Genomic DNA, 16,347 nt, shown 5'->3' with positions numbered 1-16,347 from the left:
CTAAGAAAGCCCTTTTTATTTCATCTCAATAAACTGTTATCATAAATCCTTCGGTTGCCTATTTCCAGCTTCGTTTTCGATATCATTTTCAACCATTACTATTCACATCTCCATGCACACACTGCGTTTTCATTTCGGAAATAAAAGCTAACACAACCAACCATGCATATGGATGAGTCTGCAAAATGCTGGCTAAATGGATCTGCTTTGAGTCCAACCTTTCATCATCAAATGAATGGTGTACGGCTTGATTCGCCTAAATTTCGATTGGGGAGAAGCAGAATAAATTATGTTTGCTACTCAAGGGCGGGTCACGTCTTGGTGAAAAGCGTCTTCGACATCAATTCTAAAATATTGTCCATAATTCAGTTATCTGATTCAGGTTTGCCATTTCACTGTTGGGGCTCAGAAAATTTGGAATTTAATATGTTAATAAGAATTTTAATACTTTTAAAGTTAAACGGAATTACGTAAACGCGATCCTATCTATTGAATAAATTCTGACACAGATAATTGTTTCAAAGCCTCTTGTTTGTGTTATTTAGATATATCAAACTAAGCTATCATAGCGAAGTTTTGGCGAAGTAATAAGGGGTTTTACCAAATTTAGGCTTGCATAAGATAAGTTTAAGTCTTTATGGAAGATAATTTAGTATGAAAATTAAAATTCAAGTATAGATAAGAAATTTTTTATTCAAAATTTAAATGAACCTCTTTGGAATGGCTTCAGTAAAAAATTTTAGTCTATGTTATTAACATGACGTAAACTTTGTTTTTTACGGACTTCCTGGTGAAAAGTCTCCTATGTGAGTTCCTGAACATCAGAGGACCTCTGCTCTAAATATTGCATTTTCCGACGTAAAAAGTGAGTTTTCAAAGGAGTATAAACACAAACACAAACAGCCATTTTCATTACATATATGTAGTGTATCATCAAAATTATCCATTAAGATCTTAAACGTACAATAATAACTATATAACTGTTGAGCCGAGTGTTGGTAAAAGCTCAATTGAGAAAAAGTTAATTGCTATTAAAAGTTGTTTTCTGATTGATAATAAAAAACGGACGGATTTTTACCACGTTTGATTAATTCTTTCGAGAAGAGCTTTATCTGTATAGAAACTTACCATGAAATGAAAGATTTTATTGTATTCCTGAAACGGTACAATTTGCACGTTACTAGCTAATTTCTACAAGACAGACTCCGTAACTAATCCGTTTATTTATGATACTTCAAAGTTGGGGAAAAGTAAATACCAAATGCATTAAAAATAAAAAAACAAAAAGTAGAAACCATGATCAAAATCTTGTTATTATTATTCAGAAGTGAATAATTTATTGTTCAATTTAACTATCAATTTAGTTAGTAGATTATTTTAGGAAGGATGAAAAGTTTACACTGCATATTTAAACGGGGGAAAAAACGTTGAAAAAAAGTATTAAAATTTAGAGCTGAAGTTTTTTTTTTACATTCAATTGAAGTATAATAATACACATTCCAGTTTTCTTATGCATATTCCCATAAATTTTAAGAAGCATTACCTGCGTCACTCCTAATTTATATTCGCCATTCTGATTCATAAATTAAACGCTACAATGGGCTTTTACTGATTGGTATCTGCAAGCTCTATCCCTTTGTATAAAATCGTAGCCGGACTTGTCAGATGTGTGGCATTGATTAAGTTCGCCGCGGTTGGTTTTAATTAAAAAGTAAGAGTTTTACAAAGCCACCTTGAGATTGATTGGCCGGTAAGAAGAGTATAATTAAAAATCTTTTGTTTTCGAGTTAAGTATAAAACTATCATAATAGGAATGATACCACACCGCATTTTTTCACGTGTTCTTTTGTTTCTTTGATTTATTCAATAAGTTCCTGCGTTCGTCTTTTCATCTGGTGTCAAAAACCGGAATCTAACAGGTCTTTCCGTACTTTCTTATCTTTTGTGTTGCGTTCGTAATGAGATGAAGACGATGAAAAATATTTCAATCTTCTTGCTTCCTTATATATGCACCTTAAAAGGTTTGAGTTGAAATGAAAATTTCAATGCAAAAGCAAGTGAAAGAGTGTTTTGTGTGTATCTCAATAAATACTAAAGATATTTCTCAATATTTTTTTACTTGGTGAATTTTAGATTCGCTTTCGGTTGTTGTTGAGTTTTCATATTTTAAAAAAACAAGTATCACAAGACGATTCAATATAATTTTGAAATCAAATAACGTGCTTTGGACTAACAATAAATTTTGTATTATGCAAACAAAATGCATACATAATTCTTTTGAAACCTTCGTTTGATTTCAAGAAAATATCATGGAAATTATGTGCTGTAATTAAAACGTTAACTCATTAAATACCTAAATAGTTATAACTTGTCTTCTGCATTAACTTTTTAACTGCGGTCGAAATGAAAAAAGTTAAAAAGAACATATTAAAAAAACTGATTGTGCTTTTAATTTCTGCTCAAATAGTATCACTTACGAAAAAAAAATCAGAGCACCATATTCCAAATTTGCAATTATTTGCTAAGAGCGAAGGGAGGGGAAGGGGGGGGGAGATGCTGGCTAAATTGTGCCTACATTTGTTTGATGACACTTGTGGTTGGAGGTAGGCAGTTGGGACTACGTCCAACCCAATTTTATATTTCTTGCTGTAAAAATAATGTAAATTGGTTTCAAGCGAACTTTTATTTTCATGAGTCCCCCCAAACCCCAAGCTGGGTTCCCCAAACAGTTTTTTCAACTACAGCTCTAATTTCATCAACACGCTCTCTTGTTTCTTCCGACTTCCATTCTAAAACGTAATAATAAGTCAACAATTGAATACTGATGTTGCAAGGTTAAAACAAGTTTTTAAATATTTGTTGATGCACAGTGTAACCTTGAATGCGCAGCCTTATATAGAAAGTCTCAACGTAACGAAAACAAACTCCAAAAAATAATGTCATGTGTTTCGAAGTTAACAACAAAACCCTTTTCCTCCGAATTTGAGCATCCAAAAGTAAGAAAACTGGGAGCACTTGACCTTGAAGCTCAAAGTTTATGCATAAAACTAAATGAATGGGCAAACCTTAATCAGGTGCTTAGATATTTTTACAGTCTATTTTAACAAGGTTTATTTTACACGAACCATTGTTGCACAGCTATGTAACTTTTGAAATCTTACATTAACTATTTGAATTTTATGACGTTACTGCATTAAGTGCATTCATTTCTAGAATATTTTAGACTATTAATGGTGATTTACTTATATATATATATATATATATATATATATATATATATATATATATGAATCCATGCAGTTGAAATATATAATGTTGTTAAAACATAGTTAGTATCACTGGTTATTCGTTTTTTGTTTTAGGGGAATGGGACTTTTGTGAACAGCGTAGTTGTCCAACATCACCCATTTGTTCTCCGTAGCACAGATAGGAGAATAGATGTGGCCTGTGATTACGAGGAGGTACAAAGAAAACTCCGAGGAGGCAAACAAGTCCTCGAAGGGTAAGTAACATTTCTTATAAAAAAGTTTAAAAGATTTTTTTTTTTTTTTGACATATTCCTAAATTGTCCTTTAAAAAATCAGGGACTGTTCGTGGAATTAAACCATCGTTTTCCTGACAGCGACTGAAAATCTTTCAAGTCATAACTATTTAACAAAAGTGTTAAAAAAGCATTACCTTTCAGAAATTAAATAAATAAGTTTAAATTAACAAACATTTTATGTACACTAACAAACCTCAGTTTTATTCCAAACGATGTGACGTGCTGTGGTATTTTAACTCCACTACACAGTTATGATAGATTCATATAAGCTCATAGTTCTTACGGTGTTCTTATCTGAAAATATTTACCAGTGACCTGTTGTCCCAGCTTTTTAAAACATGTTTTTTTACAAATAACTTAGGGTTTTTACACAAGTATTTTTTAATGAAAATCCATATTTTTGAGCTATGATAATAATTAAATTAAATTCTTCTGAAGTATTTTTATTTTAAAAAACAAACGGTATTTTTCAATGTGCTTATATATATATAGGTGTTTTTTTTTTCTTCTTGTTTCTGTTGTTGCTTCGGAGCAAAAAAGTCTGCAAAATGCTTTAAATTTTTTAAGAAACTAAAATCATGCTTAAAATCCTTTAGAACAGTGTTTAAAGAAATGTGTAAGATAGATACATAATAAAAGTTATCAGACCTTAGAAAAGTGAATATTGAAAAATAAAAAGCGTAGACGAGATCATGAAAAAGATACATTTCTTTAGCGAAAGAACATTGTTAATTCGACTTTATGAGCAATATCAATTCCAACTGTTTAGCAATCCTGCATATAATTTCAATTCATGTTTTTGCATGTTTGTTAAAGTAATAGAAAATAACTTCATATGCTCAATCAGCCAACTAAATTTACATGAATACATAAAAGATACAGCCAAAATGTATTTAATTAATTTGAACATTAAAATAATAAAGCACTATATGAATATTGTTAGCCTGTTGTATAAACAAAAAGAGATAACTCAATTAACAGAGGAAGAATCATCTAAATTTCATTTACCATAAATAAATGTCCGGTTCAAGCTTGCAACTACATCATATTTTTTTGAAGTCCATATCTGGTATCGTCACTAACTTCCGTACTGCTGCAAACCTTTTCACAATCTCCTTCCTTCAGCCCTTCTAGAAGATCTGATAAATGTAAGTTTTTAATCCAGTCTGCTTTGATAAGTCGAGACACGTTTCTTACAGTAGCTTTTAGCAGCTTTTTATCGGCATTTTGTGTAGCTAAATTGCAAACAACCTTCTGAATGCACTCTTCATTTTGCAAGACTCTGGCACTGAGGTCAATCACATTTTCAAAGATCCTTTCAAGATTTTCTTCATTTCCAAGACTTCGAGCCATCTTGCTGTTTGCTATTGTTGACAAAACTGTTGGCAAACTTGTTCCTGACATGATGTAATTCATAATCAATGGAATGAATGAAGATATCATAATTGACACTGGAACTATAGCAGCAGTTAGCAGCAGTTTTGGGTTTGATGTTAACTTGGACAGGAATCCAGTCTCTTCTGCTGGTTTCAATCCTTGAAGTTTATTCATAGAGTTCATCATGATCATCATTTCCATCATTTTTTCTGGAGTCATGGCTGGCACTGGCAACATCTCTGGCTTACTGGAATCAATGTTGGATTTGGGTGTTCCTTTCCAAACTGCTGGCAAATAAGCAAAACCTTTGTACGCTGAGAGATCCGTTGGATAGGGACTATAATAGCTTGCTGGCTCATAACCTTTGTAACTACTATATCCAGAGTTTTGCTTAGTTCCAGGAGTCGGGGAATCGCTTCTAGAACCTGCATCAGTATACAATGGTTCATCAGATGCTTCTTCTATGGAGCTTCTATCATCGATGTAGCCGGTAGGAAAGTATTCATCAAAATTTCGTGCTCCTCTGTCTTTTTTGACATCATTTGTGACTTTTGAAGAGGAATCAACGTCATCTTGAGCCAGGCAAGAAACCACAAGAACAGCTAGTATTAAAAACTTCATGTTGCTGCTGTATATTGCTTACTACTATTTGAAAGAAGAAGCAGATGAGTGTGTGATTTTCCTGGGATTGTTTCTGCTTATATAAGGAGCTATAATATTTTCATGAACAAAGGAATTCTGTGTTTTGGAAGTGCTCTAAATATGAACACCTTGTTCTACATACTTCGCATCCGATATTTCTTCTCGGTAGATGAAAGCATGCGTAAATAAAGGAAGCGGGCACCGTCGTTTACGCGTCAGTGCCCTTGGAACTTTCGCTCTTTGCATAGCAATGATTTTTTATGTGCGTTTAATTATAACAAAAGATTTTTTTCCCCTTTCACTTGAGGCATTTTCTTAAATGTTTTATGAAGACGGGTAAGATCCGCTTTCAATTAGATAATTGCATTGTTTGCTTGTCAAGTAATGTTTTGAGGATTTTAAAAATTGTAATTGGTAGATATTGAAAACTATTTGAGAAATATTTTCAAAACTTCATTCATAAAAACCATAAGTTAAGCATAATTTTCTATAAATATGCAACGTCATTGAAATTTAAGTTCTTAACATGTTCTTAAACTAACGTTCGCATTAGTTTTTTCAATAAATGTTGTTTGATAGCAACTATATTTATTTACTAATTAATTTTTGTATCTTAGACGCATCTGATTATTTTTTTAAACATTAAATATTTCATTTAATTACATTAATATTAAAATACACCTAAATTCAACACGTTCATAAATAAAACTAAGCTAAAAAAGCATGTTGAAATTTTTTTAAGTACATAAATAACCGTTTAAAAATTGAAAGTAGGTTTTGAGATTCAACGCTTGTATACCTGTAAGTTTTTCTGTAATGAAAACAGGATGTTAAACATATCCTCAAGAGAACACAACCGTCAGTTGCATTTTGAACAGTTAAAAGAAAAAAAAAACATATGTAAATCCTGATATAAAAGCCGAATTTGATTTGAACAATGCTTGACGTAGAACAGTACAAAACACATTGTTTTCTTCAGTTCTTAAAGAGTTTTTTAATAATCGAAATTTTTTATGGTTATCGCCTACAGCAGAAGCTTAAACGTTTTTAACAGGTCCGTCGTTTCAAAGTTTTCAAGTTGAGGTTGAAGGGTAAACATTTCGTAAGAAAAACCAGCGAAACACGTACGCAAATGCACAGTTACATTGTGTTTCAAAAATCTCTGAACCCCCACATAGCGAACCAGTTATTTCATCGAAAAATCAACAGCACTAAAAATACAATCGGCATCGAAATATACCGAGACGTTTTCGGGATTCTAAGCAAAGTTTTCTCTTTTTTGGTTTAATATTGTGGGGATAATGAGATGCTACTAAAAATAAGACACTTTTCCGTGTACTTAACACTGTCCTTTTTTTATTCAGAGCTATTCTTGAGATTTATGGGCACCGAAGTAAATTTTTACGGGTTGATTCCAACTTACGTATAGGGTGTGTAAGTAATTGTCTCATATTAGGGAAGATACATAAGATAAAGTTGCTGGTATTCCCAACTGTTTTTTCAGTCTTTGACTCAGCGTAATGGCGTTGTTTGGGTAAGATGATGCGTGTAATAATTAAACTTCTTAATTTTTAAGTAATTTTCCTTTTATCTTGAATTGCTTAGAAATGACCAAAAAAAAAAAGAAAAGAAAGAAATTCTTTTTGAAATAATTGCAAGAGCGTATTTCGGAGAAGATATCCATACTTATGCTTGTGTGACTTTTAAGTCAGATTTACGTTAATCACATAACTTGAATTAGAACTGCAAAAATTTTATGATACTCCTTTTTAAAAGAAACTCTTAAAAATATCATTTAGTTGCTTATTACGTCAGCATTTTTATTCATTTGTAAATAAACTTGACACATGCTATGTCTAGTTTATGCATTTCGAAAAACTATTCAAAGACTGAAAAAATTAATGTCAACAAAGGTTTTTTAACCATTAATTGATAGGAAAATAGTAATAGTATTAGGGGGAAGACCGCTTATATTGAACCACTGATTAAATTGGACCAGGGGCTTAAAATCTAGCGCAGAGTTCTGTACTACATTCTACTGGTGAAAGTACAAAGATTTGTGTCTGAAAACCTTGAGGATGAAGTTTCGTCACATTTCGATCTGCATAGCTTCAGTTACGATGTCATTTCTGTTGAAAACGTCTTCGATGTTATTTTAAGAGCTTGTATCTAATAGGATAATACTAAAACTTTGAACTGAGAAAATTGCGTTTATAGTATTACAAACAGTATTTAATGAGGATTACAGCACTGTATTTACATACACGATTGGGAAACTTTTTGACAAGGTATAAATAAAAATAAAAAATGGCGTGATTTCCTTTATTGGACCGAAAAAAATTTCCTATATCGGACAGGTGTTCCAATTTAAGAATATGTAATCAAGCAAACCTTTTTACGTATCGCGTTATAAAATAAGTGATTAATGTAACTTAATAACGTAGTTAGGATTATTTTGATCATATTTTAACACTAATTGAGGAAATTCGTTTTGACTTTTTTTTTCAAGCACACTTTCTAGAAGCTGCCACCCCTAAAACTAGGTGTTTACCCAATAAGATTCAATTTCAGTTTTGTTAAACATGTTTTTTCAATTTAACTAAAATTTGTGCTTGTTCGCGTTACTTGTTAACTGGTTAATTTATTATTTACAAGAACCGGTAGGTGGATGCGAGAACACCCAATGAAGTCCATTACCCAATTTAAAATAAGAAAAATGTTAGGTGACTCATATGAACAAACTGCAATCGTGCTCAATATTTTGTGAATGGATTATCTAGAACAGGAGTGTGAACTGTTAGAATAATTGTGTTTAATGACAGCGATTTTGCAGCAACCGAGTCAAAAGTTTGTAGTCCAGATGAGACTACCTAAGTAAACATGCTACATGTTCGGTGTCAGCTGTTTAAGATGCACAAGAACAATGTACGGATAAAATTAACCCAAGTTCCGAGAAATCAGTGGTTAGTTCTCATCAAATTATGATTGTCGGGTCTATTAATGATTTTGTTAAAGTGGCACACAAATTTACTTTTCATAAAAATGGAAGGCAGAAGAAGGAAACATACTTCGGGGAACGTTCTAACGTCATCGCCACAGAAACAGGACACAGAACAAAAAAGGCCGCTAAAGAAGGAGCAAAAAAACGAACAAAACAACTGACTTTGCAATATTTGCAATTGAGATGACGTGCAAAGCATGATTTAGTGTATGAAATGCCATCAGTTGGTTCATCAATACTGGGTCAAATCAGCCCAAAGCAAAGGAAGTTCTTTTGCAAATCCTGTAAAAAGACTACAGTTCAAATGCAACTTATTATATCATATACTGTTTCGGGCCAATTCAGGAAGTGCACGGTTCAATATAGGCGCATATAATGCTAAATTGGACTTTTGCAACTTTGTCAAAAATAATTTTTTAAAAAGTATCGTCATATTTACAGAAAATATAAGTAAGGTAAATGCACCAGTAGTGGCCACTGCTTCAGTAGTAGCCACTTTAAGGTTTATATTTTAAATATAAGGATTCTAGGGATCCCAGTGGATTCAAACTTGCAGGAGGTAGAGCTCAGGCTATAGTGCAGTGGCCAGTTCAAGGAGGAGTAGTTAGAGCATCATGGAAAATTGTTATCAACTATTTAGTACGGTCGCCTGGATTGTCGATGCTTTTTCAGCTGTCTTCTAACGCTTTTCCGTAAGGAGATATATAAACATTGTGTTGTATTATGAATAGAAAAAAGCACAAAAATAAAATTTTTAGAGCTGTAACCATGTTATTGCATGTGAAAGATCATGTTTGGAACGTTTTCAACTCGAAATAGTTGCTTTTTTGGCTGACAGTTTACCTGGCCACTACTGGTACCAAAAAAGTTGGGAAATTCAAAAGTGGCCACCGAGTGGCCACTACTGAATCAGGAAGGTTTTTCATAAATCAACTCAATTTTCCATTTAATAGGTTGTAATATCTTTACATAAAAACCTGCCTCATTTCTGACATATTATTATTGTGTGATCTAGTAGTGGCCACCCGATGGCCACTTCTAAACAGCAATATGGCCACTACTGACTCACGTACATTATATAATGGCCACTGATGGATCAAATTTGATGTTTGAAAAAATTGAACAAATTGACATTCTTTCATTTTTAAAAAAGGGGACAATTAAGGAAAGTGCGTATACCTCTTCTATGGACAGGCCCGGATTATTCAACATGCCATCCCCTAGGCCCACACGCCCTGGCCTAGAGGCGGATATCACGGGGGGGGGGGGAATTATTAAATAGCTTGTTGGTAAAAAAAAGCAGGAGTTTGGTGCGCTAGTACAAAAAGAGGAGAAACATTCTACTAGAACCGAGAGAGAGATTGCAACCTGCTTGCTGAGCAGGTAAAAAAATGAAGGGGAAGGGCATAATGCTTGATCGAAGTTATCCCTTTTCTATCAAAGCAGATAATTTTTAATTTCTTAGATTTAAGCAATCATTTCATGAAAATGCAGATTTTTTTAAGGTAAAACACTTATTAGAAGTAAGTCACACACAGTAAAATTAGAAAAAGCCATGATATATAAAATTCCCAGTTTTAACACTTGTTTATGGAACAATTTTTCTTTTTGGTAGTCTAAATCATGTCAGTAAGTATCTGTTTTGTAATTTATAATCAATTGAATCATATTTATTTATGACTGCTAATAGTCAGGGACGCCCAAAATTCAAATTTTTGGGAAGGGGGAAATTATCAGTTTACCGGATAAAACTTCAAAGCTTACCGAATATAAAATAGGAGCATGGTACTGCCAGTAGTTTTCTAAATTATCTGTGACTAGCAATAATTTAGTCGTTCCTAAAATTGTGTTTACAATAAATAGCATAAATAATCAGAAAAAAAATATATTAAAGTACTACTTAAAAAATAATTTACCAGACAATACCAGATATTTACCTCCAAAATTTTATAATAGGTTACAAATGTTGTAAAATTTTCGAATTTGTGAAATATGCAACATTTACGGACTTTTTAAAAATTTTATCTTCGAAAATTCCCTGATTTCTGTATTTTATCGATGTACAAAACGTCCGTAATTAATTCTTCAGACCAATTTTATTTTCTAAAATCTTCATGAACTTAAGACATAGCTGAGAATTAACGATAATTTTTATGAGTCTCTTGAATCAACATGGATGACTTAAAATTTTTGCAACGAATGCGATCGGCAAAATTAGAAGTTTAAAAGTCTTCAACTACACAATAAGACATATAAGGAGAGCTTAAAATAATGCTAAATACATAATTATAAATGTCCAAAAGGTAAAATCACAAGGAAAAGAAGTATGAGCGAGTATTAAAGAAGCGGATGCAATCGGATTTAGAAATGTGTGAAAAATTGGGATTAACACGTAATAGCGTAAAAAATGGTCAAGATGCGTAAGTTTAAGCCAATGTGTAGAATTTGATAAATATGCATGTTCTTGAACTCAAAAACCTTGACAAATTGTCAATTTCCATGATTTTTGAGCACTTTTTGCCGAAAGTTATGACTTTCCATGACCATTTTTGATTATAAACAAAATCCATGACTTTCTAGGTGCATGGACACCTTGCCTTTAGTAGTATTGAAAACTCATGCTACCAATTTCCGATATCCATTAATATACCTTAGTAAGTTGTAGGAAACAAATTGTCCTAGAATTACATTGAATTGTGTACTTACTATTTTCTTATGAACTAGTGGTATATACACGGCTTTGCCCGTAGTAGAAAAATTAAAAAGTCTCTTGGTTCGCCTATGCATTTACAAATAATGTATGGTGACTTTCTCGCCAATTGGCTTGCCCATGTTACAGTTCCACGTTATGATAACTTGGTAATTTACTCGTCCATCTTATAATTTTGCTCGGTAAAATGTTCTTAAAATTGGAATAGAAAACAAACAAAATCGAATTTTCGAAAAATCGCTTCGAGGTGCACACCCCCATGCTACAAACTAACTTTGTGCCAAATTTCATGAAAATTGGCCGAACGGTCTAGGTGCTATGCGCGTCACAGACATCCAGACAGAAAGCGATCCAGATATACAGACAGACAGACTTTCAGCTTTTTTATTAGTAAAGATGATTTCGTAGTGATAATAATTATTCAGTTCATACTTACCAAAGTTCATATGTAGAATACTTGTATAAGTACATTCATTTTCTTTTACTTTATTTTTTACATTAGCGTACAAAAAATACAATACAAATTTTCCACTAAAAACTTTTTATTTTATCCTAAGTACGTATGTACTTTGAAGAAAGAAATGTACAATAAAAATGTGATTAATATATTGGTACTTAGTGTAACTATCATATTGAATCAATTTTATCCATCAGTTAGTTGAATTTAAAATGAGTAATATGAATTCTAAGGAAAGGATGTCAGATGGCCACTACTGACTCATGCATATGGCCAGATTTTGGCGTGGCCACTATTGGATCAAATTGAAGTTTGGGAAAAATGGATAAAAAATTGAAAAAATTGAAATTCTGGCATTTTTAGAAAATGGGACGATTTAGGAATAGTTGGGCTATAATATGTTCATTGAATTAAAAAATTCGAATCAATATTGTAGACCCACAGTTTAAAAAAGACATAAAATATGCTTAACTGTGGCCACTACTAGTGCGTTACCTTATTTATGTCGGTTCCTAATTAAATTTGTCTTCGGATGACCTATTTTTTATTTTTGTTTTGCTTCACATTTAGCGACACTGGCCTCTTGTTCTCAGGGGGTCCAATATAGGTGGTCTTTCCCTAGATGAAATCTTTATCAAAATTAGGAGAATTAAATTGTAATAATATCTTTAACTGTACTTGGTCTCTCCTGCACAAAAAACCTTCTAACTGTATTTGATTATTTTAGCTGTTCATATTCCTGAACCCTCACATATGTTTGTAGAGTTATTAATTTTTACAAATTCTTTCTCCTACTCTTGTAGATTTACATTTAAGAAAAATCTTGAAACAAGACAAAAATGTTACAGTTGAAAGAACACTGATTATTAGATATGAATGAAGTTTTATGACTATCAGTTTAAGGGAGTAGTTTTAACACCATCCTTTGTTTATTAATCATTTTATTTTTATCATTATAGATATTATGTTAAAAAATATTTAAATAATCTGAAATTCCTCGGAGCTTTAATCAGGCAAGACTGTTGGAAAATCTAGATGTTATTGCACGAGAAAACATCTTTAGAAAAGCCTTTTGTTTGTTTTTCACATCATGGTTTCTACATATTAGAACTTTTACGTTTAATTTTTCAGGAAATAAAAATATTTGCTTATGTAAAAAACAAACAGATTGGGATTTTGATGAACTTATTAATGTTAAATTTCTATAATTCGAATATTGCTTACGAATTTCAAACTGAATTTAAAAGTAAAATTTATGTGAAAAAACAACAAAAATTAGAACATGTTAGAACATGTTTGACTCATTTCTGCTCTTTGCTCCTTCCTCCTTATCATTACATTTTATGATGATTAGAAAAATGAAAAAAACTTAACTTGTTTTATCGTTTTTGTTCCTCTTATAATACGAATCAAATACTTTTGATTCTAGTTTTTTTGGATAACCTTTTTCGGTGTTCTGCTAAGATGTTTAGATTATCAGCCCTTCTCTTTTCGCCTTCTATTGAATTAATATAGAGTTTTAACTAAAAGAATAAATTATGAAGAAATAACATTTCCGGGCTTATTGGGGTAGTCTGAAGAAAAAAGAAAATCCAAGCGTTTCGTCAAACTCTGCAGCTGACAACATCAGAGGATGAGTTCGATGTGACTGATACGTATCAGTCTTTTCAAGATTGCATATCATGTGGTGTTTTATCTCTGTAGAAAACTAATGTTTTTTTTTTGAATCAACAATAGTTTAAATATTCTTTTACTGAAAGTATTTATTAGTAATTTGTGAAGAAGTGTGAGAAGATTTTTTTTTGTCAAAGTATTATGATTTTTGAGCAATCACAATTGCTTATTGTTTCGACTTGACAGTTGAATGACGTCCGTGTCCTTTGACTTCTTGTTTTTCTATGCTTATGATGCAGGCGTCCCTCTCAATCGAATTATTTGTTAATGACCTCCTCGACTTTACACAATCCTTTTTACACGAAAACAGTATCCACCATCCAGCAAATAACATCCAGCATTCAGTTTCAGACATTCGTTTAAATTTTCACGTCTTGAATTCAAATTATGGCTGCAATAAAATTTATTAGTGTGAACAAGAAATCCAACGAGTAAAGTGAAATTTCAAGTCCTGATTGCAAAAAACATGATTTGAATAAAAGATCTTAAAATTTAAACGAATTTTCTTTTGATTTAATATACACATTTGTTAGATTTTTAAATTTTTTTCCTTACTTCACTGCAGGAACCTCTAACAGTAATTAGTATATATTACTATCAAAAGATCGTCAAAGATGTTAAGACTTATGTTGAAATGGTATTCAGATTCTTCTTGAATACTCTTTTTAAGCAAATATGAAGACGCTTGTTGACCAAATATTTGGACTTTGTAGCTGCATGAGGAGTATTGAAATGTTTCTGACTAATTTTATAGGAAAAAAATAGGGAAAGTTGATTTCCTGGTGTATTGGAGTAAATCACTTTTGTTTCAATCAATAGAACTAGACAATCTCACATTACATCTTTAGAACAATCTATTTTCCCATTAAAATACAATGCCGTTTTTTAAATTTGTTCCATATAGTGAAATGATTTAAAGAAAAACCCAACTTAAAAAAAAATAATAGTATCCGTCATAATAGGAGACTTGATTCGAGAGAAAAAAATGTCCAAAAATTGATTTAAATTAATATTAAGACCTGTTTACTTCTTATTCATTTGATAAAACAAATCGTTCATGTCAAAGTAAAAAATGAAACAAAACAAATGCAATAACGATTAAAACTAATATTTAATCAAATCAACTCTATAATAGGTAATAAGTAACAAAAACCATATTTTTGTTTATCGGTGTTTATTAAGTATTCAGTTAAAAGTAAGAAATAAATATTTAAAAGAAATTTATATTATAAGTAATGAGTAAAATTAGTGTTTTCATGTCATAAAGTAAAAATGTGTAAAAATCAAAATTAACGCTAAAAATTGGCTCAAAACAATGATTCGCAACAGAAGAAAATATCTCTTTTCGAAGTTTAACAATTATTTTAGATAAATAAACATCCGAAAGGCTTAAAAACATATTTTAAAAGTTGGTGTGGGGATTTTTTTTTTTTTTTGGGTAACTTAACACTTTCCCCAAGTTAGCTTTTTGAGCTTTCACTTTTAATAGGTGATTTACTTTAACTGCAGGCTATATTTTGCAACATAACGGCATTTCCATTAAACGTAAGTAGCCTAAATAGAACACAGTAATTTGAAAAATAATATGAAAAAAGACGCTTGATCCCGGATCAAGTGTCTTTACCTCGAAACTATCAAGTACCTCCAAATAGACGTTTCAAACACATTTCGCATTGACCCCCCCCCCCCCCAAAAAAAAAAGAAACTTCAAATCGGTATGCTTGTCACGCTTCTAACGTACTATTTTTGAATTTTCTATCATGTCATAAAAACAATATGTAAGCAACGTAACTTTTTCAAAAAAGCTAAAAACATTTTAAATACCACTATCAAAAAAAAAAAAAAAAAAAAAAAATACTCCTCTGAAAATGGACAATAAGACATCACCTCAAAGAATGTTCAAAATTGCTCGTGTGTCACATAAGGATGTAAACCTGCTATAGCAACTTAGTAATGTTGTCAGTAATTAAAATTGGGCATTATTACAGTGTCGACAATCAAGAGGGGAAACAAGTCTCCTGAGGGATCAGGCAACCACACTCTCCCCTGTAGTCATTATCCATAAGTTTAATACTTCAACATTTATTTTCAAACTTATTTTTATCACGTCATATTCAAGCTATACTTGTTTTTTTTTTTTGAAATATTTGAATTTTCAATGTGTTTTAAATTTTATATCGTTTTTCTCTGCGTTTTAAGAGTCATTTTTCCTCTTTAATGAAGCAACGATATTTTTTACGAATTCGCTCTCAACAATAACTGTTAATGTGGCAACTTCAAGGTTTAAAACGCAATAGTAGTAGACACAGTGAAGTATATTTTTAAACTGTAGGTTTACAATTCCTATTAATTACCTCTCACGAAACTCAACGAGCGTATTACATCAAAACTCTTCCTTAATCGTCCACTTTTCTAAAAATATCAGAATTTCGATGTGTTCAATTTTTTTATCCATTTTTTCTCAAACCTCAAATTTGATCCAGTAGTGCACAATCCAAAATCTGAAATTTTCAATGGTGGCCATCGGGCAATCTTCCATCCAAAGAATTTACATTAGGGTAGACCGGGGCACGTTTACGCGGATTAATTTCAATGAATCTTCTAATTTTTATGTTTGAACTTAGGAAATCTTAGACATTGCGGTTTTATAAAGCAGCTAATGGAGTCAAACCTCGTATATACATTTGTTGGTTAGTTTGTGTTTTTAACCCGTCAAAAAATTATTTTTGAGTTCAAGTCGGTTGCGTAAATATGCCCCGGACACAGGGCACGTTTACGCATATTTATTTTGACACTTAACGTGGTTCTGTTAGGGTTTTGAACATAATATCTTACCATAGTTAAAAAAAAGCAAATTTATTACAGACTGAATATTGTATAAAGTTAAAGCTGAACGGGCATGAAGACAGCACTATATGATTGAAAGCTGTAATATACGGATT

The 16,347-nt window shown here is 31.7% G+C and overlaps 1 protein-coding gene across 1 annotated transcript in view; it reads left to right on the top strand.

Annotated features, from left to right (window-relative positions):
• The window catches only part of LOC129216421 (uncharacterized), a 237,936-nt gene that overhangs the window by 151,153 nt on the left and 70,436 nt on the right, over window positions 1-16,347 (top strand). Inside the window, exon 6 of the mRNA XM_054850636.1 lies at window positions 3,363-3,502. Within this exon, the coding sequence (XP_054706611.1) occupies window positions 3,363-3,502 (140 nt within the window). The remainder of the gene's footprint in view (window positions 1-3,362; window positions 3,503-16,347) is intronic.

This window comes from Uloborus diversus, chromosome 2 (genome assembly GCF_026930045.1).
Source record: "Uloborus diversus isolate 005 chromosome 2, Udiv.v.3.1, whole genome shotgun sequence".
NCBI lineage: Eukaryota > Metazoa > Arthropoda > Arachnida > Araneae > Uloboridae > Uloborus > Uloborus diversus.
This window is presented reverse-complemented; position numbering and strand designations above follow the sequence as displayed.